Source organism: Meles meles, chromosome 2 (genome assembly GCF_922984935.1).
Source record: "Meles meles chromosome 2, mMelMel3.1 paternal haplotype, whole genome shotgun sequence".
NCBI classification, from domain to species: Eukaryota; Metazoa; Chordata; class Mammalia; order Carnivora; family Mustelidae; genus Meles; species Meles meles.
Window position 1 is genome coordinate 182,244,097 of NC_060067.1, and position 25,504 is coordinate 182,269,600.

General features: G+C 37.9%; 1 protein-coding gene across 1 annotated transcript in view; it reads left to right on the plus strand.

The window, feature by feature from the left end:
- Positions 1 to 22,437, plus strand: part of PPP2CB (protein phosphatase 2 catalytic subunit beta) — a 35,643-nt gene extending 13,206 nt beyond the window's left edge. The window contains exons 2-7 of the mRNA XM_045997968.1: positions 10,415 to 10,624; positions 12,180 to 12,353; positions 14,884 to 14,973; positions 15,088 to 15,249; positions 16,773 to 16,891; positions 21,737 to 22,437. Of these exons, the coding sequence (XP_045853924.1) occupies positions 10,415 to 10,624; positions 12,180 to 12,353; positions 14,884 to 14,973; positions 15,088 to 15,249; positions 16,773 to 16,891; positions 21,737 to 21,809 (828 nt within the window). The 3' untranslated portion in view covers positions 21,810 to 22,437. The remainder of the gene's footprint in view (positions 1 to 10,414; positions 10,625 to 12,179; positions 12,354 to 14,883; positions 14,974 to 15,087; positions 15,250 to 16,772; positions 16,892 to 21,736) is intronic.
- The last annotated feature ends 3,067 nt before the right edge of the window (positions 22,438 to 25,504 follow it).

Here is a 25,504-nt window from a genome sequence, read left to right on the forward strand (position 1 = left end):
CTGAAATAGGGTACCAGAAACAGTGACTAGAGATGCACCACCCTCTTGTGACCGTGAGTTGGCAATTCAGTTTACTGAGAAAAGAAGGTAGGTGGAAAGATGGGAGGAGTGCTGCCCTGATGGTCCTTGAGAAGATGCACCCAGGGGTGCCCACCTCCAGGCTTCTGGAGGTTTGTCTGCTCTGCCTTCCCCACAGAAAAGGATAGTTTTAGTAATATAATGTTAAGTAAAATAACATATTTGCCACACAGCTAAATATCAACCCTTAAAGAATTTCAGTTTGGAAAAGAACAGCTATTTCCAGATTATATTGTGGAAGTAAGACTGCGTATTTTTTTAAGTTTTTTATTTGAGTAATCTCTACACCCACCATTGGGCTCAAACTCACAACCCCAAAGATCGAGTCACATGCTCCTCCGACTGAGCCAGCCAGGCGCCCCAGTACTGCCTGTTTTAGAATTACAGACCAATAGATACCTTATCTACATGAAAAAAGTAAAACGTATGTAAGTCTACGGTTACACAGATTTTAACCAAGGGAGAGAGTCCCTATTTCCTGGAAGATTACTATACATGTAATCTCATTCTAATGAAACCGTTGGCAAAGAGAAGTAAAAACATGGGCTACATTGTTCATAACTCTTGAAAAGGTCTACCAGACTAATTTAAGCAGAAACAGAAGAATATTTGGTACCCTAGAATCAGAAGGGAAGCTGGAGAACCCAGGTTGGAAATTGCGTGGAAATTAAAGTACATGGACTCAAAATCATACCTTAGAAAGGTTTTAGAATGCTGTAGAGGACAGCTCTTTTGGAATAGAACTTGCCATTGTCCCTACTGTGTAGAGTCACTTCCAATTAAAAGTCTGGGCTAGGTATATCCAACTGACATAGATGAATCTGGAGAGAAACACTTAGTGATTTCTACGACATGTATGCAAACCTTCGTTGTGATTTGTTTTACATATTCATATCAGTATCTATGTTTTACATACCAGTTTTACATATCAGTATCTTGGATTACTGTAATAGGACACTAATAGTCACTGAAAACAAGTTGATGTGAATAGGATACATGGCTTTGTAGCAGTGTGAACCTGCTTACCCTTTACATGATCTCTGTTATCTTACATGTAGGTCAACAGAACAGAGGCATTAACATAGAAATTCTTAAACTTTTTAGTCTCCTGACCCCTTTATACTCTTAAAATTTAAGGACTGAAATGAGCTTTTCTTTATGTAGGATGTATTATGTAGGATGTATTATTGTATATTGGTACTTATTATATTGGCAATTAAAATTTCTTGTCTCAATATTACAAGTCTTGTAATTATTGTAACTATTAAAACCATCAGTATTATAAATACCTCCTTACCTAGACTTAAAAATAACTTTTTGGTGTTATAATACAGGAAAATACAACTTTTTTAAAGGATTTATTTATTTGAGAGAGAGAAAACACAGAGGGAAAATGAGAGGGAGAAGCAGACTCCCCGCTGAGCAGAGAGCCCTATGTGGGGCTCCATCCTAGGACCCTGAGGTCATGACCTGAGCAGAAGGCAGACACTTAACTGACTAAACCACCCAGGTGCCCAGAAAATAAAACTTTAAATTACATTTTAAGTCAATTAGTATAAAAATAATTACAGGCCCTCTGCATTTAAAATTGAAACAAAAATGGCCAATTTAGAGCTTTATATTCCCAAATACTCACATAATTTCTTAGGGTTTCTCAAAATTGTGTCTTCACTATTAACATTGACTGCCTGTTAGTGGTTTTTTTAGACATACTATATTCTACAGATATGTTTAGATAATAGATGTTGGTATGTTTCTGTTATCTTGTGTGCTCTAAATATTTTCCCAGGATTCTCCTTTGTCTCTTTTTGTGTAGAGAATTTTTTTTAAAGATTTTATATATTTATTTGTCAGACTCAGAGCACAAGCAGGCTGAGTGGCAGCAGAGGCAGAGAGAGAACCAGGCTACCTGCTAAGCAAGGAGCCCGATGCCGGATTTGATCCCAGGGACTCTGGGATCATGATCTGAGCCGAAGGCAGCCGCTTAACCGACTGAGCCACCCAGGCATCCCAGAATTTTTTTTTTCTTTAAAGATCTTATTATTTATTTGAGAGACAGCATGAGCAGGGAGGAGAGGGAGAAGCAGGATCCAGGGAGCCTGACTCAGGGCTAGATCTTAGGATACCAGGGTCATGACCTGAGCCGAACGCAGGCACTTAACCAACAGAGCCATCCAGACGCTCCCAGAAATTTTTATTTTGTTTGGTTGAGCCTGTCTAAGCTAGCCTGTTGATGCTAGAGAGTTTAGCTGTTCCTCTACCTCTGGTGCCCAGCCTACAACAGACACTTTACAAATGTTTGTTGCATGTACACATGAACATAACATTCAGGAATATTTTGATGTGTCAGGTGATTGCTTTGTATTTATGGTGTATATCAAAGTGAATGGTTTATCAGCCTGATGAATGCTGTCCCATACAGGGTACTATACGTTAAATAATTTCTACTTTGTTTTTTGGTAACATTTCCCTTAATGGATTTTTACATATGATTAGCTTATTAAATTCTTAATGTTCTGACTTAAGGATTCTCTTTAAACTCTTTCTGCAAAATTTTGGTTACTCTTGTTTAACTTGAAAAACAAATTACTTGTTGCTTGCTAAGTAAATGACAGTGATTTTCTCATTTTAAGCTTGTTGCCATTGATTTTTTTTTTCCAGCTGATAGTTCCATTGCAGGAGGTTATATTGCTTTTGAGAGACTTCTGCTGATTATTTTCTCAATCTTCAGCAATTTTACTAGGATTCTGTTGACTTTAGGATTTGGTTTTTGTAAACTCCTTAAGGATTTTCTTCTTTACCCCGATGCATTAGTGGTTTCACTGGACTTGGCTGATTTTGCTCTAAGTATTTTGCCCCTATGACTTAAACCAGCTATTTGGAGAACATAGCACCTTCTTAGAGTGGAGCTCCTAGACAGTTTTCCTTATCTAACAGGTGATCATGTAGTAGTTTTATGACTTGGTTTTTCATTTATATATCAAATGCTCTTTATATCAGATATCTGCATTAGGTTTCATACCTATAAAAGAAAACGTAGGGGCACCTGGGTGGGTCAGTGGTTAAAGCCTCCGCCTTCAGCTCAGGTCATGATCCCAGAGTCCTGGGCTCTCTGCTTCGTGGGGAGTCTGCTTCCTCCTCTCTGTCTGCCTGCCTCTCTGCCTGTTTGTGATCTCAGCCTGTCAAATAAATAAATAAAATCTTCTTAAAAAAAATAAAGGAAGAAAAAAGAAAACCTAAAGTAAGGGCTTAACTAAAGTAGCAGTTTTTATATTTTTCTTAATGTATAGGCAGATCCAGAAATACGCACTCCCAAGGGTGATATGGTAGCTCTACAAAGTTTCTAGAAAATCAGACACTTGGTGTGTTATTTTTCTGTGGTTGCTGCAACAGATTACTACAAACTGGCTGCCTTAAAATAGCAGAAGTCTATTTGTCTCACAGCTGTGGAGGCCAGAAGTCCAAGATCAAGGTGTCAGCAGAGCCACACACCCTCTGGAAACTTGGAGACAATTTGTCCCTTGCCTCTTAAGCTTCTTGTGGCTGCTGGCATTCCATGGCCACATCACTTCATTCTGTCTCTGTCTTCCTGTGGGTATGTGTGTGTGTGTCTGTCTCTCTCAAAACTCCCTCTGCCTCATTTAGGGCCTGTCAGGATAATGTAGGATGAGCTGCTCCTGTCAAAATCCTTAATCACATCTTTTTCATGTAAGGTCATATTCACAGGTTTTGGTGATTAGGATGTGAATATATCTTTGTGGGTGTTTTTTCAGTCTGCCACATCTTCCAGCACTCTGTTCTGCTGTTGCTAGGGAGCAGTTCTTGTTCTTATGGTCTCGTGTGGCTTCTGGAGTTGCAGCCGTCGTCACATAAACATTCCAGGAAACAGAATGGAGAGTGTTGAAGGGCATGTCCCCTCCTTAAGGAAACTTTCTGGTCGCTACATAACATTCCTTACGTCTCACTGACCAGAACTTAAATCTCGTGGCCATTTGTAGCTGCATTAGAGGCTGGTGCTAGGGGCTGACTATTTGTGTCCTCCCAAAATTTATATATGAAGCCTAATTTCCACTCTGGTGGTATCTGGAGGTGGGGCCTTTGAGAGGTAGTTTGGTAAAGCTCCCATGAATGGGATTGGTGCCCTTATCAGAAGAGACACTAAAGAAATGATGTCTCTAACATACTACTGTGTGAGGTGCAGAAGGCACGCTTCTGCAAAACAGGGTAAGGGGCCTCACCAGGAATTGAGCCAGCTGGCACTTTGATTTTGGACTTCACAACCTTCAGAACTGTGAGGGAGCAGTTTCTGTTTTTCTGTTGTTGAAAGCCACCTAGTCTACACTTGTTATAGCAGACTGAACTAAGGCAGCTGGAAAGTGTAGTCTTTGAGCTGGGAGCATGACTGCCTTGACTACAATTAGATTAATTATGGAGAAGAAAGAGGAGAGTAGATATTGAGGTTAGGCAGTCTTTGCCTCAGATCACTTTACATTTTGTTAGCTACTGTCATTTGCTTTCCAAAGATGTATAAATGTGCATCCTCACCAGAGGATTTGAGAATAGCCTTGCTTAAAATATATATATATATATATATATGTAACAATGGGTAAATGTCATTTATGCCAATCTCCTGAATGGAAAGGAAGCATATTTTTGTAGTCCTTGTCCTTTATTCACCACCTAATGCGCATCAGGTTACTCCAGATGTGGTCTGGTCAACAGCAAGGAAAATGGATAATTACCTGTTGTTTTTTCTGACTGCTAATAATGATACAAATAACAAACAGAAAAAGTTAAAGGACAGGAAATAATCAGTAAATGAAAAGAGGCACAGCAGGGCTGTGATCACTGAGTGACACAGTGAGGTACTATTCCTCACTACACCCTGCCATTCCAAGCCATGTGGGTGAGCCAGCAAAACCCAGAGGATTTTCTTTGATATCCCAGTATCTCTGAATGGAGACAGTTAAAGTGGGACCTTGAACTCATTTCTCTTTTGTCTGAGAAGTAGTGGAAATGGCTATTGGAAAGGAATAGGGAATGACAGGGACAAAATTGAATGCATCAAGACTGCCCAAACTAAGACAACACGTTGATTGGGGAACATGTCCAAGGTCTCAGAGTATTCCCCTTTGAGAATGGAGTGAACCATAAAAACCCTCAGAAGTGAATAGGCATTCTAGACTCCACACTCCCCCTTGTGAGCCCTCTTACTCCCTCCCTTGTCTACAAAAAGAATTGAAATGAACTATCTTGACTTTAAACCTGTGGTTCATTGGCAGAAAACAAATCAGTCTCACATGTGGTAGAGTGGGAGTTAATAAATGCTGCACAAAATGGAAACAGTCAACAAAACCAAAGAACTGACAGAATGGGAAAAGATATTTGCAAATGATGTATCAGATAAAGGGCTAGTATCCAAAATCCATAATGAACTTATCAAAATCAACACCCAAAAGAACAAATAATCCAATCAGGAACTGGGCAGCCGACAAGAACAGACATTTCTGCAAAGAAGACACCCAAATGGCCAACAGACGCAAAAAAGTGTTCAACATCACTCAGTATCAGGGAAATACAAATCAAAACCACAGGGAGATACCACCTCACACCAATCAGAATGGCTAAAATTAACAAGTCAGGAAAGGACAGATGTTGGCGAGGATGCCGAGAAAGGGGAACTGTTGGTGGGAATGCAAGCTGGTGCAGCCACTCTGGAAAACAGCATGGAGGTTCCTCAAAAAGTTGAAAATAGAGCTGCCCTACAACCCAGGAATCGCACTACTGGGTATTTACCCTGAAGATATAAATATAGTGATCCGAAGGGGCACGTGCACCTGAATGTTTATAGCAGCAATGCCCACAATAGCCAAACTATAGAAAGAACTAGATGTCCATCAACAGATGAATGAACAGAGAATACAATGGAATACTATGCAGCCATCAAAAAACGAAATCTTGCCATTTGCAATGACGTGGACGGAACTAGAGGGTATTATGCTAAGCGAAATAAGTCAATCAGAGAAAGACAGTTATCGTATGATCTCTCTGATATGAGGAATTTGAGAGGCAGGGCAGGGGTCATGGGGGATAGGGAGGGAAAAAATGAAACAAGATGGGCTCGGGGAGGAAGACAAACCGTAAGAGACTCTTAATCTCATGAAACAAACAGGATTGCTGAGGGGAAGATGGGAGGGATAGGGTGGCTGGGTTATGGACATTGGGGAGGGTATGTACTGTGGTGAGTGCTGTGAATTGTGTAAGACTGATGATTCACAGACCTGCACCCCTGAAGCAAATAATACATTATATATTAATAATAAAAATAAAAAATAAATGGTAAACAGTGTGTTGGAGTAAGTAGAAGGCTTAGACTGATGGCTCAGCAAAAAAGTGAGAACAGCATGGCAAGCAAGTAACAGCAAGTGAGGAAGGAACATAGCTTAGGAAATAGACAACCCAAAATTAAAACAAGCCTTACCCTAAGAAACAGAAAGAAATTACCCAGATGTGCCCACGTTATAAAAAAAACTCACTATGTGAATTAAATAAAAGATTAAAAACAAAAGCATAGCACAAGCTGAATATTTAGGAAACGAGTTGCAGGCAAAACTGGTAGTAATAACAAGAAAAGTAGAATAGATGTAACAACGAAAAAAATCTAACTGCCTCCAGAAAGTTGACACTTAGTCACAGGGAATGCAGGTGACACAAAAAAGAGTGCCTGGTTGGCTCAGCCAGTTAAGCATCTGATTTTGGCTCAGGTCATGAGCTCAGGATTGTAAGATTGAGCCCCACATAGGGCTTCATGCTGGGTTTGGAGCCTACTTAAGATTCTCTCTCTCTTCCCCCTGTTCCACCTTCCTCTCTCTCTAAACATATTTTTTTAATTTTTTAAAAATTTTAAGTTCTAGATTAACATACTCTGTTATATTAGTTTCAGGTGTACAATATAGTGATTCAGTCCTCCATACATGACCTGGTACTCATCACAAATGTGCTCCTTAATCCCCATCACCTTAAAATGTCCCCACCTTAAGAAATTATGAGACTTGCAGATCAGAGGAGTTTGATCTTACTAAGTTTCAGGAAATCTTGATCTTAGACTTCTAAAACTGTGAGAAATAAATCTCTGTTGTTCCTAAGCTGCCCAATCTATGGCATTTTTGTTATAGCAGACCAGACTATTTATGACATTAGTAACTATAAGATTTATAAAGGGAAAAATCCAAGAGACTCTATAAACTTAAGTTTTAAGTATTACAGGTTATAAGAGTATTAAGTAAAAATCTGGCATAGGAGATATTTTTAAAATCCCAGCATAGTATCAAATATAAATTACTTTGGATTACATCTGAGAACAGCAACAGCAAGTAGATATTATTAGACAATTATGAAATTGAATTATGAAATTGAATAATAAGGGAAATCTAATGGGCAATACCATTTTCATCAGTGAGAAAAAACAGTATTCTAAAGATGACTATAAATATATGTAAATTCAATGCAATTTGAGTCAAAAATCTAAAGGGGCGCCTGGGTGGCTCAATGGTTTAAGCCTCTGCCTTCGGCCCGGGTCATGGTCTCAAAATCCTGAGATCGAGCCCCGCACTGGGCTGTCTGCTCATCTCCCTTTCTCTCTGCCTGCTTGTGATCTTTCTGTCAAAGTAATAAATAAAATCTTTTTTTTTAATCTAAACAAAGTTTTAATAGGCCTTGACAAAATAGTTTTAAAATTCCATATGGCAGGCTTAATGAAGGGATCAAAAATAGATAATTTTGAATAAAAGAAATAAGGAAAGGAGCTTTAGTTCCCTGTTACCATGATTTCTCATTGTAATTAAATCAGACTTTTATTGATGCATGGGCAGTAGACCAGTGAGAAGGGAATTTGAGGCAAGGTTTAAGATGCTGACACTTTATTCAGGAACTGTGCAAGCCCTAACAAGGGGAAGGGGGAAAAAATCAGGCAAGAAAGCTGTGAAGCAGGGTGACACATGATGTGTTACCTTGGGAAGTCGGGCTTCTACCAAAGCAGACAAACACCTCAGAGAAGTCCATGAAAGGAAAAAACAGGTTGGCAGTTTATTTCCCTGTTGCCTTCATTCTCTCTCTCCTTCGGGTCAAGGTGCACTCCACGAGATGACTCCCACCTATCTCCAGATGGCGCATCCCTCCTTCAGCCCCAGCTCAAGAAGTCAGGTCCCCCATCCCACCATGTGGCATTCCATCCACGCCTGGAAGGAGAGGAGCAGCGGGGCGTAGTTAGGGCTCGGAGTGAGGCCCAGGCAGCTCCATCACCGCAGCTTAGATCTAGCCAGGCAGGGCGCCTCAGTGGTGACCACAGTGCAGTTCAGAGGACAGGCAGCGTCTTCAGGAAAAGAATTATAAGGGAATCTAAGAGGATGTACAGGGTTGTTTCAGTGCAGGTAAGAAATCAGGAAACAGAACGTGGGTCTTTACGAAAGGAAGGCACTATATAAATACTAATGCTGAGCCTGCAGACTAGCCATTAGGAAAAATCAAGTAAAAAATGAATCACAGGGTGCCTGCCAGCTCAGTCAGAAGAGTGTGGGACTCTGGGTCTTGGAGTTGTAGATTTTGAGCCCCACATTGGGTGTCGATTACTTAAAATCTTAAAAAAAGAAACCCTACATTATGTCATATAACAAATTCCAGCTGAATTAAATATGTGTTAAGTGTGAAAAACAAAACTGGGATAAAAATGCAAGAATGCCTTTTTTGGCCTCTGTGGAGAACAAATTTTTTTAAGATTGTATTTCTTTGAGACAGAAACAGACTGTACACAAGGGCCGGGGGCGGGGGGGGGACAGAGGGAGTGGGAGAAGCAGACTCTCCACCAAGCAGGGAGCATGACACAGGGCTTGATCTCAGAACCCTGAGATCGTGCCCTGAGCCAGAAACAAACACTTAACCAACTGAGCCACCCAGGCACCCCCCTTCAGGGCCTTCTAATTTCACTAATACATAAAATAGTTGGAATAAGGAAGTTGAATGTTAGCCTATGAATTGGTGGTATAAGGTATTTGCCAAAATTTTGAATAAGTGATTTGTTACCTTTATTAATCTTTTAAAAAATGCAAATAAGATTATTTATTGGTGTGGTGCATAAACAATGAATCTTGGAACACTGAAAAAATTAAGATATTTTTTAAAAAGATTATTTCTTGTGGGGGGAGGGAAGGTTTGTTTTGTTTTTAAGTAGGCTGCATGCCCAATGTGGAGCCCAGCACAGGGTTTGAACTCCTAATCCTGAAATCAGAACCTGAGCTGAGATCAAGAATTGGATGTTTGGGGCGCCTGGGTGGCTCAGTGGGTTAAGCCGCTGCCTTTGGCTCAGGTCATGATCTCAGGATCCTGGGATCGAGTCCCGCATCAGGCTCTCTGCTCAGCGGAGAGCCTGCTTCCCTTCCTCTCTCTCTGCCTGCCTCTCTTGTGATTTCTCTCTGTCAAATAAATAAAATCTAAAAAAAAAGAATTGGATGTTTAACCAACTGAACTACCCAAGTGCCCCCCCAAAACAACTTTTTTGAGATAGAATTCCCCTTGATGTACTCCTACTGAATATAATGCATTTCATTTAGAGAGTACGGCTCATTGGCTTTTAGTATAGTCTGATACAGATATCCATCACCACAGTATTTTCATTTCCCACAAAAGAAACCCCTGTACCTCTTAGCTTTTATCACCCAGTCCTCTCAGCCCTAGGCAATCTTTCTGTCTCTGTGTATTTGCCTCTTCTGAACAGTTCACATAAATGGTGTCATAATATATGTGGCCATTTGTGACTGCCTTCTTGCACTTAGCAATGTTTCCAGAGTTGTGGCATGTATCAGTACTTTTTATTGCTGTATAATACTCCGTTGAACAAGTAACACCACATTTTATTTATCCCCTCATTACTTATTGGACATTTAGGTAGTTTCCACTTTTTAGCTATTATGAATAAAGCTGCCATGATCTTATGTAAACTTAAGTTTTCATTTCTCTTAAGCCTATATCTAGGAACAGAATTGCTGGATCACATGGTAATTCTGTTTAACGTCTTGAGGAACTGCTAGACTCTTTTCCACGGCAGATGTACCACTTTGCATTTCCACGAACAGTGCGTGAGAGTTCCAATTTCTCCATATCCTCAGAAACATTTGTTACCTTTTAAATTTAGCTATCCTAATAATCAATATCTCATTGTGGTTTTAGTTTTATGATTTTCTAAGGCTCATTTCAGACGTCTTTTTTCCCAGGATTTTTTACTGTGCAAGAAATGTTGCTTTTAATGATTTCTTTTTCTTTTTCTTTTTCTTTTTTTTAACAGGCTAAGGAAATTTTAACGAAAGAGTCAAATGTGCAAGAGGTGCGTTGTCCTGTTACAGTGTGTGGAGATGTGCATGGTCAATTCCATGATCTTATGGAACTCTTTAGAATTGGTGGAAAATCACCAGATACAAACTATCTCTTCATGGGCGACTACGTAGACAGAGGCTATTACTCAGTGGAGACTGTGACTCTTCTTGTGGCATTAAAGGTATGATGAATGAAATTCAATTTTTTTTTTTTTCCAAGCTATAGACTTCCAAAAGGCGAGGATGGCAGTATTGCATATCATCTGTTATATTTTATGATCTATTCGGTTTGTAGCCCCTTGAAATATAATAGTTGGTTATACATCTTGGAAAAGAGAGAGAGATGAAAATTATACATTTAACGTGTCCTGCGTACTTCTGGTAAATCATTCCCTTAGATAATCCACAGCTGAAGTCTTGGAACCATCTTTTACTTAGGTATCCCTCATATACAGTCAATTTAATTCTTGCCTTGAGAAGTCTGTTATTCCTGTGTTTGTTTTTCTCTATCACACAATTCTATCTGCAATCACTTCACAGCTTCAGTTACTGTAAAAGTATGGGAGCTAATGTTGCTGATCCCTCCAAATCTGCCTTACGTATGCTTCAAGATTAAATCTCTGTTATTTAACACTTCATACTACTCTTCTGTCCCCAAACTCTTGAGAGATTCCATGTTGCTGGTAGCTCAGACTGCTTGGCTGGCCCTTTGTAATGTAGCCTGAATTTGCCTGCCAGTATTTAGTAGCATAAACTCTGTATCTCTGATCAAAGAGTTTCAGTGCTCTGTCTTCATTTTTTCCTTATCTGATTTCCCCATAAGGTTACTCTGACTTCTTACCTCTTCTGCCAAGACTCACTTAAACCGTACATCTTTCTTGAAGCCTTCAACCACTTTAGCGTTATTCTTTCTACTCTGAATTACTGAGAAACTTAATTTCCCACCCCTTACATATATCACATAGTGGCTTATTACCTTGTATTATTTATGTCTCATATCTCTTTGGTGAAATGAATCCCTAAACAGAAGTCATGTATTACATTTATGTAGACCTGGTACCTAGCTTTAAACGTGAGCTTAATGTTGGGCACATAATGGATAGTTAATACATACAAACTGAAGTATGCATTTGCAAATTTTAGGTTAATTTGGTTTACGGAATTCTTACCAGACACATTCCTGACCAAATAGTATGCTGTAAGGTATGTGTCTCTGTTTTGTTATGAAAAGGAGTCTCTAAATACATTGGAAATCTTGCTCAGATTTGGTAAAGGCGTGTTTTTGTTAGCAAATACAGTCCTTCTGTGAGAAATAAGAAAAGGGGAGAGAGAAATTAGTATATAAGGGAATTTGTCTTAGGTCCAAATCTTTGACCATCAGTATCCATTCAGCAGTAAGACATAGTGTTCTGAAAAGACGTAGAAGACTGGTGAACCTTTGAAGATCAAGAGGATATTAAAGACCAAGAATCAGATACAGTTTTGTTACAATAACATAGATATCGGTTAGTAAGCATTCCACTGAGGGTGGTATAAATAGTAATGAAGACGATGGACTATAAATATTTCAAAGGTCAGTCAATAATGAATGAGAAAATGTTTAACTCTGAATAAGAATTAGCATTTAATGTAACAGCACACAAAAGAACCATTTAAACAAAATGGGTCAGAAGTTAATGTGCTTAACACCAGTAAAAATATGCTTTGTACCATGAATTTCTTTTGCTTTTCCTGCAGGTGCGTTATCCAGAACGCATTACAATATTGAGAGGAAACCACGAAAGCCGACAAATTACCCAAGTATATGGCTTTTATGATGAATGCCTACGAAAGTATGGAAATGCCAATGTTTGGAAATACTTTACAGATCTATTTGATTATCTTCCACTTACAGCTTTAGTAGATGGACAGGTGGGTATGTGCTTATATGGTGGGTGGGGCAAAAATAAAAGTAAGAAAAGATTTTCTGTTAGTAATTTAGGGTTTAGATTTACATGACATGATTTCTGCATCCCCTTGGCCTTCTGTGCCCCTTTTCCTTATAATTAAAATTTCAGAATAGAGAATTAGGGTAAGTTTTATGTACATTGTGACCAGGAGATTTTCCTGTTGTTCTCAGATGTGTGTGTAAATATTTTTGCTAAGGAATTTGACAATATGCTTTTCCTGTTATAAATATCATAAATAAATGCTTAAGACCCTGAAGTACAATACTAGTATAAAGCAGAGCTGTTTTTTAAAACTAGCTCCATCCATAAACACATTGTTTGCTGGTTACCATTAATAATTTTTTATTCCTATTTTCATGGTAATTGCAAGCAATAATAATGTGTATTACATAAGAAGTGCATGCTTTATTTCCACCTGTAACGAGTATTATAGACATACGGTAAATTCAAAAGTATAAGAAAATTGTGCAAGTTTCTATATTCGAGTTTCTAAGAGATAATCACTGTGAACATGAACTGATTTAACTTTAAATATGAAGCATACAGTACCAATAAATAACATGTGGTACAAGTCTACAATTCCTAAACTGTATAAAAGCCTAGAATTGTCATGGGCATATAGATCACTCATAATTTGGTTATAGCCTTTTCTGTGTGGTCCTGACAGTCCTTCCCAGCCATGATATTGGACACTGCAATAATTAATTTTCAAAGAACAATATTTTGCCTAGACTTGGCTAAAATGAAAGAAAACAATGTGGACTTTAAGAGTTCACAAATTATTTCTAAATGACAGTGGAAGTACAGTGTAGACCAAAAGTTTTGGATGTAAACAGGGGTGAAATGAAAGGAAATACGAATCTCACATTCATTTTGTAAAAAAAAAAAATTGAAATGTGAAATATTTAACTCAATGAATAGCCATAGTAAATAAACTTAATAGTATTAGTTTATAATAGTTTATTTATAAATAAATTTATAAATTATAAAGCTTATAATAAATAAATAAACTTAAGTAAATAGCCATAGTAAAATAAACTTAAAGGATTAAAGATAAAAGCAGACGTGGAGGGGCGCCTGGGCGGCTCATTTGTTTAAACATCCGTCTCTTGATTTCAGCTCAGGTCATGATCTCAGGGTCCTGGGATCAAGTCCCCAAGTCAGTCTCCCAGCTCAGCAGGGAATCTGCTTCAGGATTCTGTCTCTCTACCCCTCCTCCCCAAATAAATAAATCTTTAAAAAAGCAAAATGGATACCAAAAAATCACTAGGAATGAGAAATAAGGCATTACTGTCAATATGGATCTGCTTACATATACAGTAACAGGGCACAGCTTTATTGCAGTTGAAAAGATGAAATTTACTATAGCAAAATAGTTTTTGAAGAAATTAGGCCAATGTAAATAGACTACCAAACTTAGAAGAAATTGGAAAAGTAATCAGGTCTGGATAGTTTTCTGGGCAAATTCTACCAAACCTTTAAGGAACATACATAATTTATGTTCTAGAGTTTAGGAATGGAGAGCTTCAAAAGTATCATCTCACTAAACCAGACGTGGCAAGCACCAAAAAAATAAACTAAATAATTAAGTAGTAAAATAAGATAACATTAATTGAATAAGGAAACTTATACTGACTGTACTTAATCAGCAAAACATCAGAAACCTCATCAAAATCAGGAAAAAAATGCCCTCTAAAACTTTTGTATTACTATTCTCTCTGATCAGAACCCTAGAGGATGGGTCTGGGAATAGATATTTTATCCAAAACAACAGAAAAATTGTATTTTTCAGTTTTGTTTTAGAAATCCTAGCCAGTGCACTGAGCATTAAAAAGAATTAAAAGGTATAAGCATTGAGAAGAAGTTAATAAATATTTTTGCTAACAACATGATTTATGTACTCAGAGAACTCTTAAGAAAGCTGAAAAACTGTTGGAGCCAGTAATAGGATTGGTAGTGTTCTTGCTGTTAGAGAAACAAAAACCTTCTATATGTTAGCAAAAAGTGTAATGCTGAGTCACAAGAATAGAGATCCCATTCACTAGAGAAAGGGAAAGCACTAGACGAAATATTAGGATTATAAGGACAAAAGTATTTTAAAGTATTGGTAGCTTTTTCTAATACAGTGATTTTTGTTTCCTTTTTCGTTGTATTTTATAAATTTTGCACAGTGAGTTTTTTTTTAAAGAATTTATTTATTTATTTGACAGAGAGAAAGAGATCACAAGTAGGCAGAGAGAGGTGGAAGCAGGCTCCCCGCTGAGCAGAGAGCCCAATGCAGGGCTCAATCCAGGACCCTGAGATCATGACCTGAGCCAAAGGCAGAGGCTTATTAACCCACTGAGCTACCCAGACGCCCCTCAACAGTGAATATTATTAAACTTTATTTTATAAAGCAAATCTATTAGGATTTACATTTTGTAACCATTAGTTATTTACTCTCCATTAACTTTCAGCATTTAATAAAGCCTTTTTTTTTAATTCACAAACAGATATTCTGCCTCCATGGTGGCCTCTCTCCATCCATAGATACACTGGATCATATAAGAGCTTTGGATCGTTTACAAGAAGTTCCACATGAGGTAAACTTAGATTTAATTTTAAAAAGAAAGAAATATAATCACATTGTGGTAAAGCTAAATTAGTTAAACTTGACAGTTAGTAATTTATAACATGTACTTAATTTTCTTGGCCAGGGCCCAATGTGTGATCTGTTGTGGTCAGATCCAGATGATCGTGGTGGATGGGGTATCTCACCACGTGGTGCTGGCTACACATTTGGACAGGACATTTCTGAAACATTTAACCATGCCAATGGTCTCACACTGGTTTCTCGAGCTCACCAACTTGTGATGGAGGTATGTCTTTTTCCTACAGGATGATGATCTTTATTTCAAATAAGTATATATCTCTGTGATAAGGCTTTGTGAAAACATTCCTCCCTATTTACCTAAATGAAATGAGAAAAAAAATGAGTTGGTTTTAGCAAATAGGGGAAAGTACTAATTGGCCAGAGCAAAATTATAACTCACTTTGGAAATTAATTTGGACATAGACAAAAGTTTCAAAAATAATATCAAAAAATCCCCTTGTCTACATTGAGTCCTCAAATATATTTTCATATTTTACTGTTCTGTCTCTGTCTTCCAGCTTCCCCTCCTCCACACGTTTCTTTTTCTTTTAAGATTTTTTATTTATTGGGGCGCCTGGGTGGCTCAGCTGTTAAGTATCTGCCTTTGGCTCAGGTCATGTCCTGGAATCAAACCCCATGTTAGGCTCCCTGCTAAGCGGGAAGCCTGCTTCTCCCTCTCTCCCTGCAGTGTTCCTTCTCTCACTGTCTGTCTGTCTCTCTCTCGTCAAATAAAAAATAAATACATAATTTTTTAAAAGATTTTGTTTATTTGACAGACAGCGAGAGAAGAAACACAAGCAGGGGGAGTGAGAGAGGGAGAAGCAGACTTCCCGCAGAGCGGGGAGCCTGATGGCAGAGCTCAATCCCAGGACCCTGGGATCATGACCTGAGCTGAAGTCAGACACTTAAGGACTGAGCCACCCAGGCGCTCCTGAATTTTATTCTTTTAAATCAGGGAGTGACTTCCAAGATGTTAGAGAAAACTTCAACCCAGTTGAGGCAGGAAGAGTGAGAACATGGTTATTAATAAGGAATATAAATTCATATGGTAAAGATAAACCTAATTATATCAGTAATCATAAAAAATGAATGGTTAAAATTTTTTACTTCCCTAAAATACTGAGACTCTGAATTAGATAATCAGAATTCAGCTGCTACTTGGGATGAATCTAAAACATAATGAAAAAATAAAAATAAAACATAATGGCACTATAGACTAGAAGTAGAGGGAAAATGGTATGTTGGTATATCAGTTAGATAATTATGCAAAATACAGCTAATAATGTGCATCAGAATAGCCTGAGATAAAAAATGCATATAGAAATCAGAGGTCTTTACTGATGGAAACTGGCCCAGCTGTCTAGGGAAGAAACAGTTCTGAGTTTGTGTTTACCTAGTAATAGATTCAAAATAATAAAGCAATAACTCATACAAGGAAAAGTAAGAAATCTTCCATCTTTGTGGAAGAAATTTTAATACGTACCTGAGCCAAGAGCCAAAGCATAGATGTCAGTAGAAGAGCGCCGTTCCCGAGCTCCTGCCACAGTACCCTGGGCCCAGCAGTGCAGTATTCCGTGCAGGTGCACAGTGTTAAGGATGGATACCATATAAGGGAGCAGAGAAGACTACATTTCCACCAACAGTATTTGGGATTTTTGAATTTAGTTTTCTAAACTGACCCATGTCAAGATTATAATTTCATAGTGAAATGTTGTTTTGTGTTTTGTTTTTTTTTTTTAAACACTGCAGGGATACAATTGGTGTCATGATCGGAATGTGGTTACCATTTTCAGTGCACCCAATTACTGTTACCGTTGTGGGAACCAGGCTGCTATCATGGAATTAGATGACACTTTAAAATACTCCTTGTAAGTAACTGAAAATTTTTAAAGCTGTATGTAATAGCTTTTAGAAAGAAAATTTTAAATGCAATTACTAAAATTGGAGGATTTCTGCTTCTGGAGCAGTGCAATGAGGAACGTAGCAAACCCTTTCCCCAACAGAAACAGTTATTTACCTGGAAGGTTATTTTAAATAATTATTGTAGGTTTTTTAATATTGTCTGAAATGCATACAGCCTGTAGAGAAACACAGTCTAGAAAAGGTACTAAATCTCAGTAATAGCCAGAATCTGTGGATCGGGCTCAATATAACCTGTTCTCTCCCCGTCTTTCCAGATCCTGTGTACAGAAACTGCTCCACAGTCATTCTACTCTGGGCCCTGCTCAGACTTTTCCCTGGGTTTAATCTTTAAACCTTTGTTAACTAAACAACAGTTATTTAGAGGTTAACCTCTGGGTGGGCGTAAGCCACTTTTACTGGTCAGAGTTTGTACTTTAGCCCCCTTGGTCATTGTAATTTTAGGGCTCACCCTAATCCAGTGAGCTCACTGGGAACATATGTGGCTAAGAAGTTGCTATCAGAGTAGAAAGAATACATATTTTGGCTCACAGTTCAACCAAGTACACTAGTACCTTGGATTTTCCTTGTATGATTAGTCCTTAAAGGGTGCAGTCTTAAAGAGGCACATAATGTCATTTTCCAGACCATTGGAGATGTTTGTGGCTGGGATTTTAAGCCTGGCTTCCTAGGAGTTACTTCTGGGTCAGAGTAACTTGATCAGTATTTGGGTAGAGTTTGTGTTTAAGCTCCTGATATTATTGAGGGTTATATACCCTTTTGTTGATTAAGCTATATTTCAGTTTCCTAGGGCTGCTCTAACAAAGTACCACAAAGGGGGTGCCTTAACGGAATTTATTCTCACATTTGTGGAGGCTAGAAGTTTGAAATCAAGGTTTTGGCAGGGTGATGTTTCTTGTAAAGGCTCTAGAGGAGGATCCTTTCTTGCCTCTCTCTAGCTTGTGGTGGCTCCTGCAATCATCACCCCAGTCTGTCTTCACATGGCACTCTCCCCTGTGTGTCTGTTTCTTCATTGATAAAGATACCATCAGATTGATGGGGTGCCTGTTGTGGCTCAGGTGGTTGAGCCTCTGACTTGATTTTGACTCAAGTCATGATTTTGGTCATGAGACGGAGCCCCATGTTGGGCTCCATGCTGAGCATGGATCCTGCTTGAGATTCTCTCTCCTCTCCTCCCTCTGCCCCTCCCTGCTCATCCTCTCTCTCTCAGAAAAAAAAGAAAAGGATACCACCAGAGTAATTTAGGGCTCAACCTAATCCAGTAAGACTTCACCTTAACTAATAACATCTGTAAAGACTTTATTTCCAAATAGTGTCACATTCTGAAGTTCTGAACTGATGTGAATTTTGGGGGTAAACTATTTGACCCAGCACACACCATGTGCGTGGCTTAGGAATGTTTTCAAGAATGGCCCAGATGCTACTCTCATTGTTCCTGTGTGGGTATAGCTAACGTATGTGCACAGTCATCTTGTCTCCCAGTGGTGACTGTGATCCCAGGAAAGCTTTTCTGAACTCTTGTTTTGTCTGTTATATTTCTTAAAAATTCAGCTATACTACAGATACATCCATATTGGTTCTGCACCTATATGTAGCTGGTTTTCAAATCTGTCAGAAAGATGCAGTTATACTGTCATTTACAGTTACTGTCATGTATGTGTGCTTAACTAATAAATTGAATCCAAAGGAAGAATATGAAGAAGATAAAAATTAGAAGTTAATGTAATAAAATCTATACACACTTGCTCCTTCTCAGCTTCTTTAAGGGCATGAGATTGTTGAAAAAGTAACTATAACAGTACATTTTGGGAATTTCAACATCAGTGGCAAAAAAATTAAGAACTGGAAAGCAGGGCGCCTGCGTGGCTCAGTGGGTTGAACCTCTGCCTTCGGCTCAGGTCATGATCTCAGGGTCCTGGGATCGAGTCCTGCATCGGGCTCTCTGCTTGGCGGGAAGCCTGCTTCCTCCTCTCTCTCTCTCTGTCAAATAAATAAATAAAATCTTAAAAAACAAAAAAAAGAAATGGAAAGCAGCTTACTATGCAGAAGTAAATTTCTCTAAATTGACTGGAATTTATAAGCCTGCAGTAGAATTAAGTTGTGTATTTTAAGTTCTCAAGCAACCAATAATAAAATAATTTAGAAAATAACTGAGCTTATTAAAGGAGTTTAAATGGCACACTAGAAAATATGCTCTTAATAAGAAAGCAGTTGAAGTGGGAACAAAGAAACAAGACAAAAAAAAAAATGGCAGATATAAATCCAGTCATGTCAATATTAAATGTGAGTGGTTTAAGTAATACAATCAAAAAAGCAAAAATATTAGATTTTTTTTTAAGATCCAGCTTTATGATATCTACAGAAAACATAGATTAAAAACAAATGGGTTGAAAGTAAATTAGGTGAAAAATATACAATGCTAACAGCAACCACATGACTTGAACTAGTTATACTAATAATTAGACAAAACATTTCAAAATAAAAATTGTAAATTAGTGCTCGCTTCGGCAGCACATATACTAAAAAAAAAATTGTAAATTAGACATAAAGACATTTCATAATGATGAAAGAGTCAAAGCATTAGGAGTATGTACCAGTACAAACAACACACTTAACTATGGAGCAACAATGAACAGAACTGAAGGGAGAAATAGACAACTTGACAAGAGTTGGACTTTATTATGCCACTTCCAATAACAGAACTAGGCAGAAGATCACCAGTGACATAGAAGACTTGAGAAGTACTGTAACTTAACATTTATGGGACATTCCACCCAACAGTAGCAGAATACAGTTTTGTCAAATGCACATGGAACATTCTCTAAGATTGACTATATGCTGGGCTATAACCAAGCCTCAGTAAACTTAAGACTATTGAGGGGTGTCTGGGTGGCTCAGTCAGTTAATTATCCAACTCTTGATTTTAGCTCAAGTCATAGTCTCAGAGTCACGAGATCAAGCCCCATGTTAGGCTCCACACTGGGCATGGAGCCTGCTTAAGATTCTCTCTCTCCCTCTGTTACCCCTTTAAAAAAATAATATTGAAGTCCTACAAAATATGTTCTCCAAACACAATGAAATGAAAATAGAAATCAGAAGGGAAACAGGAAAATGTATAAGTATGTGGAAATTAACATACTCCTAAATGACCTGAATCAAAGAATAAATAATAAGAGAAATTGAAAACACAAAGTGCCAAAACGTAGGGGAGACAATGAAAGCAGTGTTTGCAGGAAAGTATATAACTGTAAGTGCCTGTATTAAAAATCACATTTTAGGGGTGCCTGGGTGGCTCAGTGGGTTAAGCCGCTGCCTTCGGCTCAGGTCATGATCTCAGGGTCCTGGGATCGAGTCCCGCATCGGGCTCTCTGCTCAGCGGGGAGCCTGCTTCCCTCTCTCTCTCTCTCTGCCTGCCTCTCTGCCTTGTTGTGATTTCTCTCTGTCAAAAAATAAATAAAATCTTTAAAAAAAAAAAAAATCACATTTTAGAAAGATCAAATCAGTAACCTAACTTTACATTTTGAAGACCCTAGGAAAAGAAGAGCAACCTAAATCCAGTGCAAATGAAATAAAGAGGGAATAAATGGAAAAAATACCAAAACCAGAAGTTGGTTCTTTTCAACTAGACTGGCCAAACAAAAATCAGTGAAGATTCACATTACCAAAATCACTGCAGACCTTAAGAATTACAAAGGAATACAATGTATAACTGTGTGGCAACCAACTAGGTGACTTGGATGAAATGGACAAATTCCTAGAAAGACAAACTGCCAAAATTGAGTCAGAAAATATTGAGTCTGAATAGAACTGTAACAGGTGAAAAAGTTGAATTAGTATTTTAAAACTTCCTACAAAGAAAAGCCCCCAAGCCCGGTTGACTTCACTGATGAAATGACTAAAAGTTTAAAAAGGAATTAACATGAGTGTTTTACAGAGACTAAGAATAGAATAGGAGGGATCATTTCCCAGTGTATTCCTTGAGGTCTGTATTTCCCTAATACCAAAATCAAAGATAATTTAAGAAAATTATAAACCAATAACTCTTTATGCTTACAGTTGCAGAAATCTGCAACAGAGTATTAGAAACTGAATCCAGTAATATGCAAACAGAATTATACACAGTGACCAACTGTGATTTATCCCAAGAAGGCAGAGTTGGTTCAAAATACAAAAAATCAAAGCAATAAACTGTTGGACAGAAAAACACATGATCCATCTCAGTTAAGCCAGGAAAAACATTTGTCAAAATCCAGCACACTTTCCTAATAAAAATACTCATCCTGATAAAGGTCATCTACAGAAACCTCACAGCTAACACATTTTTTTTTTAAGGTTTTATTTATTAGACTATACGCAGGAGGGGCAGAGAAAAAGGAACAAGGATTCCATGCCAAGTGGGGAGCCTGTGTTGGGATCATGACCTGAGCCTAAGGCAGACGCTTTACCAACCAACCCACCCATGCGTCCCTAACATCATTCTTAATCATGAAAGACTAAATGCTTTCCTCTAAAATCTAGAACTAAAAAAAAAAAGTCCATTCTCACAGCGTTCATTTGACTGATAATTATACTGCAAATCTTTTTCCCTTTTGTCTGCTTCAGTTTTCATTGATCTGTGAGATAGTTTTACAGAAGAACACACCTGCAGTGACTTGCCTAGGGTTATTCCAGTCCTAAACATAGTAAAAGTGGGAAGTCAGTACCACTCTTTCTATTACAGGGTCTTATTCTTCTTGGATTTGCTTTTAAATTCAAATCCTTTAACTACTTGCTTGCTTCTTTGCCATTTATAGCCTTCAGTTTGACCCAGCACCTCGTCGTGGAGAGCCTCATGTTACTCGGCGCACCCCCGACTACTTCCTGTAAATTCCTCCTGGGAAAAACCTGCCTTTGTATGTGGAAGTATACCTGGCTTTTTAAAATATATATATTTAAAAACAAAACAAAAAAAGCAACAGTAATGTATGTGTTCCTTTAACAAATTGGGATCTGTCTTGGCATTAAACCATATCATGGACCAAAATGTGCCATACTAATGATGAGCATTTAGCACAATTTGAGACTGAAATTTAGTACACTATGTTCTAGATCGGTCAGTCTTAACAGTTTGCCTGCTGTATTTGTAGTAACCATTTTCCTCTGGACTGTTCAAGCAAAAAAGGTAACTAATTCCTTCATCTCCTTTTGCACTTACTTGGAAATTTTAGTTATAGTGTTTAACTGGCATGGATTGGTAGAGTTGGAGTTTTATTTTTAAGAAAAATTCACAAGCTAACTTCCACTTAATCCATTACCCTTTATTTTATTGAAAATGTATAGTTAAATTAACTGAAGAAAAGATTCTTGGGAGTATGTTGTCATAACATTTAAAAAGGTTTCCCTTCATTTAAATTACTGTTTTCTGTTGATCTGCATATTTCTGTGTACTTGTCATGACAGTGCTTGCATCCTATTTGGTGTACTGAGCAAATAAACTTTCCATTTTAAACAAAAATTGGTTTACTGTGGTATGCTTTAAGTGAAAAGTTCTATTTTGATACTTGATATAAAGCCGCTTAAAAATAAATCTCATAATTTATTTGCAGTGTTTTTTTGTGTCAGGCTTATATTCAGAAGAAAACCTCAAATAGTAGGCTGGAAAAGTTTAGAGCATAAACATTTTTATTTCTAAACATTTTACTAGGTAGTTTGTATTAATGTATTCAAGTATGTAGTATATGCCAAAACTGTAGAACATTCTACATTCTTAACTAGGAAGAATCTTTTAAAAGCCAAAATATACTTTGTCTTTATCCATTGCTCTAGAAATAAGAATCTCCAAAAGGGAGTTTAGTAGAAATAGTAAGTAATAAATAGCTCCATTACTAATATATAATATTAATTCGGGGGGGGGATATAGAGTCAATGTTAAGGGTGAGTGTCAGAGGGTGGAAGACACGAGAGAAAATTAGATTTTTTAAGTCTTTATAGAAGAAAACAAGATGTTGGGGTGCCTGGGTGGCTCAGTGGGTTAAGCCGCTGCCTTCGGCTCAGGTCATGGTCTCAGGGTCCTGGGATCGAGTCCCGCGTCGGTCTCTCTGCTCAACAGCGAGCCTGCTTCCCCCTCTCTCTCTCTGCCTGCCTCTCTGTCTACTTGTGATTCTGTCAAATAAATAAAATCTTTAAAAAAAGAAAAGAGGGTAGAATAAATAACTCAATGACAATGGACAGAGTTCTCTAAAAGACATGGATTAAAAAAAAAATAAAAAATGACTAACTAGGGCGCCTGGGTGGCTCAGTGGGTTAAGCCGCTGCCTTCGGCTCAGGTCATGATCTCAGGGTTCTGGGATCGAGTCCCGCATCGGGCTCTCTGCTCAGCAGGGGGCCTGCTTCCCTCTCTCTCTCTCTGCCTGCCTCTCTGCCTACTTGTGACCTCTTTCTGTCAAGTAAATAAATAAAATCTTTAAAAAAAAAAAAAAAATGACTCTAACTATATCCTGATTACAAGGCACATACCAAAAGCAAAAAGTCAGGTATGTTGAAAATTAAAAGATGGAATAGACCGGGAAGATACTAATTAAAGGAAACCTGGAATAGCTATATTAATATTAAAATAGACACTGAGACAAAATTTAAGAACAGAACATGAATACAAATAGTCAACTCATAATTCTAAACTTGTATGTACATACCAAAATAACCTCACTATGTTAAAATAAAAAATTCTGAAAAATCAGGTTGACAAGTTTTTATTATAATGGCAGAATTCAACTCATTAAGTCAAAGATGTAGAGTATTTAATAAAACATTTTAATAAGATTTATGTAATAGAAGGGCGCCTGGGTGGTTCAGTTAAGTGTCCAACTCGATTTTGGCTCAGGTCATGATCTGAGTCATGAGATTGAGCCCCATGTTGGACTCCATGCTCTCTCCCATTCCCTCTCCCTCGGGCCCTCCCCATTCTCGTGCACTCTCAAAAAAAGGAAGGGAGGAAGGAAGATATAATAGACATAGGTAGATCTCTGTGTCCTAACAGAGCACACATTCTTGTCAAGTTTGAGACATTTTATAAAAATTGGTAATTACTAGGCCCTAAGGAAAGTCTCAAAAACGTTCAGAAAATTAATAGGACACCTCTGACTACAATGCAGTTTAGAAAATAGCAAAAATAAGAGGACATGATATTCTGTAGAAAATGCAAAAGACCAAAAAATTACTAGAACCGATGCATGAATTCAGTAGAGTGGCAGGAAAAATATTGTTAAAATGTCTGTATTACCCAAAGCAGTCTACACATTTAAAGCAATCCCTAACAAAATACCACCAGCATTTTTCACAGTGCTAGAACAAACAATTCTAAAATTTGTATGGAACCATGAAAGACCCTAAATAGCCAAAGGAATGTTGAAAAGCAAAGCTGGTGGCATCACAGTTCCAGACTATTACAAAGCTGTGGTGATCAAGACAGTATGGTACTGGCACAAACACACATAGATCAATGAAACAGAATAGAAAACCCAGAAATGGTCACACAATGCAATGGTCAACTAATCTTTGACAAAGGAAAGAATATGCAATGGGAAAAAGAGTCTTTCAGGAAATGGTGTTGGGAAAACGACATCAACATGCAAAAGAATGAAACTGGACCACCTTCTTAAACCGTATACAAAAATAAATTCAAAATGGATGAAAGACCTAAATGTGAGACAGGAAACCATCAAAGTCCTAGAGAACACAGGCAACAATCTCTTTGACATCAGCTGTAGCAACTTACCAGGTACATCTCCGGAGGCAAGGGAAACAAGTGAAAATGAATTACTGGGACTTCATCAAAATAAAAAGCTGCTACACAGAGAAGGAAACAACAAAACCACAAGGCAACCTTTGGAAGGGACAAAGATACTTGCAAATGATACATCTGATAAAGGGTTAGTATCCAAAATTTATAAAGAACTTACACAACTCAACACCCCCTCAAAAAAGTAATCCTGTTAAGAAATGGGCAGAAGACATGAATAGACATTTTTCCAAAGATACACACATGACCAACACACAACACGTGAAAAGATGCTCAAAATCAGGGAAATAATTAATCAAAACTACAATAAGGTATCACCTCACACCAGTCAGAATGGCTAAACATAACAACACAGGAAACAACATTTTGGCAAGGATGTGGAGAAAGGGAAACCTTACACTGTTGGTGAGAATGCAGACTGGTACAGCCACTCTGGAGAATAATACGGAATTTACTCAAAGTTAAAACTAGGACTACCTTATGACCCAGCAATTGTCTACTAGGTATTTACCCAAAGGATACAAAAATAGTGACTCAGGGATACATGCACCCTGAAGTTTTTAGTAGCATTATCAACAATAGCCAAATTATGGAAAGACCCCACATATCCATTGACTGATGAATGGATAAAGGTGGTATATGGGGTACTTGGGTGGCAAAGTTGGTTAAGCATCCATAAAAAAGCCATAAAAGAGAATGAAATCTGGCCATTTTTCAGTGACATGGATGGAGTATATGCTAAGTGAAATAAATCCAAGAAAGACAACTACCACGTGCTTTCACT